This window comes from Anomaloglossus baeobatrachus, chromosome 3 (assembly GCF_048569485.1).
Source record: "Anomaloglossus baeobatrachus isolate aAnoBae1 chromosome 3, aAnoBae1.hap1, whole genome shotgun sequence".
NCBI lineage: Eukaryota > Metazoa > Chordata > Amphibia > Anura > Aromobatidae > Anomaloglossus > Anomaloglossus baeobatrachus.
Window position 1 is genome coordinate 43207572 of NC_134355.1, and position 2979 is coordinate 43210550.

Consider the following 2979-nt stretch of genomic DNA (forward strand, 5'->3'; position numbering starts at 1 on the left):
GATTTTTCTGAAAAATGCTATCGTTCCCAATTGACTTCCATTAGTCGTCTCGATACTCGAGTCGCGCTCATCCGGTACTGAGCAATAACAAATTATATAATATATATATATATATATATATATATATATATATATATATATATATATATGTATAATATATTTTATATAAATTATACATACATATAAATATATATATATAAAAATATATAAATATATATATATATATATATATATATATATATAATAGATATATATATATATATTATATATATTGTATGCATTGGTGGTGAATCCCTTTAAGCTTCATAGAAGGAGAACACGTGGATAAGTAACAACCAGTGAAAATCCCTATCACAGCCAGCGCTGCTGTAGGGTTACCATACCATCCACGTTAGCGTCATGTGGTCAGATCTATTCCATGCACCATTTCCGTTAGGTAGGTGTGGTCCAATCACGTGGTACTTATCTCGAAATCTGGTATGACTACTGGGTAAAGGGCTAATTAGCTCCATTTCTCGCGGCCTTGGTAAAGCAGCGATGGTGCGCGGAGATCTGGAGCTTTGCGCCGCTGATCTCTGGCACAGAGACATTCTTATAAAGCTATAATCCCATTACAGGAACACTGGGGAGGGGGGAGGGGAGTGCAGGACACCAGCACGGACACAGACATCTCTAATACTTCCTTGCCACTCAGACGTTGCCTAATACTCACTGGAATGATTTGCATAGGTGACCACTACAACGCAGATGTCTGGCAAGGCTACTCCCGGTCCGTGTCGTAACACTGGGAGGAAACGAGAGAGCAGCGACCTTAAGGCCAACGTTTTGGTTTTTTTTTTTTACGGGGAGTTTACTAATGAAAGTACCTTCAGTAGTGCCAAGAGCCATAGTGACAATGATGTGTACTTGGCATGGGGATAAATGGCGCGTCTAACGGGTTCGGCAAACCATAAATGAAGTCACGGCACCGGTTCCCGGCTGCACTTTCATGGCTGCCGGTTCTGTCCATTCACTGGTGACGGGTGCGCAATAAGAACCTCCAAACAGAGATAGACACATGTAAAATGCCAAGGAAAAAAAAAAAATAATGTACATAGCAGACTAATACACCTATGTGCAACACAATCAAAAAATATATATAATATTAAAGAATTCAAGTCATAATTCTCACCACCCCCAGAATTACCGCACTCAGATGAAAGGTTATAAAAAAAACAAAAAATAATAATGTAATATTCTCCTCCCTAGTAATCATTGCTATAATGCTGTAACAGAGCTGGCCAAGGTGCCCGCTGTCCGAGAGCTCAGCAACAAGTTGCCCTGCAATGTATCGCTGGCCCTCTCCTCCAGCCGAGCAATTCTCACGATTGGGAGATGTGTCTCTTCCCACCCCAAAAGAAAAAAAATTGCCTTTTATTTTACAATTTTAGGGGGGGGAAAAAACAAAGAAAAAAAAAATATACAAAAGTTATCTATGGAGCAGAGGTCGGCGTCACGTGGTCTATTTGGCACTTGTATTATTCTGTACGTTGAAAGCACTGTTCTGCTGATCTGCCAGGGCCTTCCTCAGCTGCAAGTCATCCAGCCGTCTCCACAACTCCTCCCGCTCCAGATCCTTCTTCTTCTCCCTGGATGGTATGGACCACAAGGAGTTCATTTTGTTATTATCTTAATAATTGCAAGTTATCACCTATCCGCAGAAAAGACAGCCCACGTCACCTGTCCCCAGAACAACAGATAGAATGAAGTGGTGGAAACACTGCGCTGCTGGAGTCATCGTCTATGGGACTGACGGAAAATAGTCCATGCTGTTGTGCGGTCATCAAAAGTTAGGGGGTTGATTTAAAGGGAACCTGTCAGGTGCAATATGCAGTGAGAACCGCGAGCAGTTCTGGGTGCATATTGCTAATCCCTGCCTAACTGTCCCTGTATCTAGTAGCATAAAGAGATCTTTAGAAAACGTATTTTTAAAGATCCTTTATGATATGCTAATGAGCGTTGGGACTAGTCACAAGGGTATTTATATTTATCTCTATCTATATATAACAAAAATCATACATTAACTACACAATACGTAAATTCTTGAATACCCGATGCGTAGAATCGGGCCACCTTCTAGTATATATATATATATATATATATATATATATATATATATATATATATATATATATATATATATATATATATATATATATATATATATATATATATATATATATATATATATATATATATATATATATACTAGAAGGTGGCCCGATTCTACGCATCGGGTATTCAAGAATTTACGTATTGTGTAGTTAATGTATGATTTTTGTTATATATAGATAGAGATATATATATATATATATATATATATATATATATATATAGATGTTGTTGTGTGTAGTTACTAAGTGTTTGTGTAGGGCGCTGTACATGTTCTGGGTGTTGTCTGGGTGTGGCGGGGGGTGAGAGCGGTGTTGTATGTGTGTTGCGTGTGTTGCGTTGTTTGTGGAGCGCTGTGTGTCTGTAGCGTTGTGTGTGAGTGTGTTGCCCGGTTTGTGTGGGTGTGGTGTGTTTTGGGGGGGAGGTATGTTTTGTGCAATGTGTGCGTGTTGCATGGTATGTGCGTATATTTATGTATGCCGCGGTGTTTGTGTGTTGGGTGTTGTGTGTGTGCAGCGTTGTCTGTGTGTGTGGGTGTCTGTGTAGGGCAGTGTTTGTGGTTCCCAGTGTGTGTGTGGTGTGTGTGTGTGTGTGTGTGTGTGTGTGTGTTGGGGGGAGGTGTGCACCTCCCATCGTGCTCCATCCCCCATGCTGCGCACTCCCAAACGTGCTCCATCCGCCATGCTGCGCACTCCCAAACGTGCTCCATCCGCCATGCTGCGCACTCCCAAACGTGCTCCATCCGCCATGCTGCGCACTCCCAAACGTGCTCCATCCGCCATGCTGCACACTCCCCATCGTGCTCCATCCCCCATGCTGCACCAGCAT

The 2979-nt window shown here is 41.4% G+C and overlaps 1 protein-coding gene across 1 annotated transcript in view; it reads right to left on the reverse strand.

The window, feature by feature from the left end:
- Positions 1-277: 277 nt before the first annotated feature.
- The window catches only part of PPP2R5A (protein phosphatase 2 regulatory subunit B'alpha), a 101298-nt gene continuing 98596 nt past the window's right edge, over positions 278-2979 (reverse strand). Inside the window, exon 11 of the mRNA XM_075341435.1 lies at positions 278-1628. Coding sequence (XP_075197550.1) covers positions 1502-1628 — 127 coding nt within the window. The 3' untranslated portion in view covers positions 278-1501. The remainder of the gene's footprint in view (positions 1629-2979) is intronic.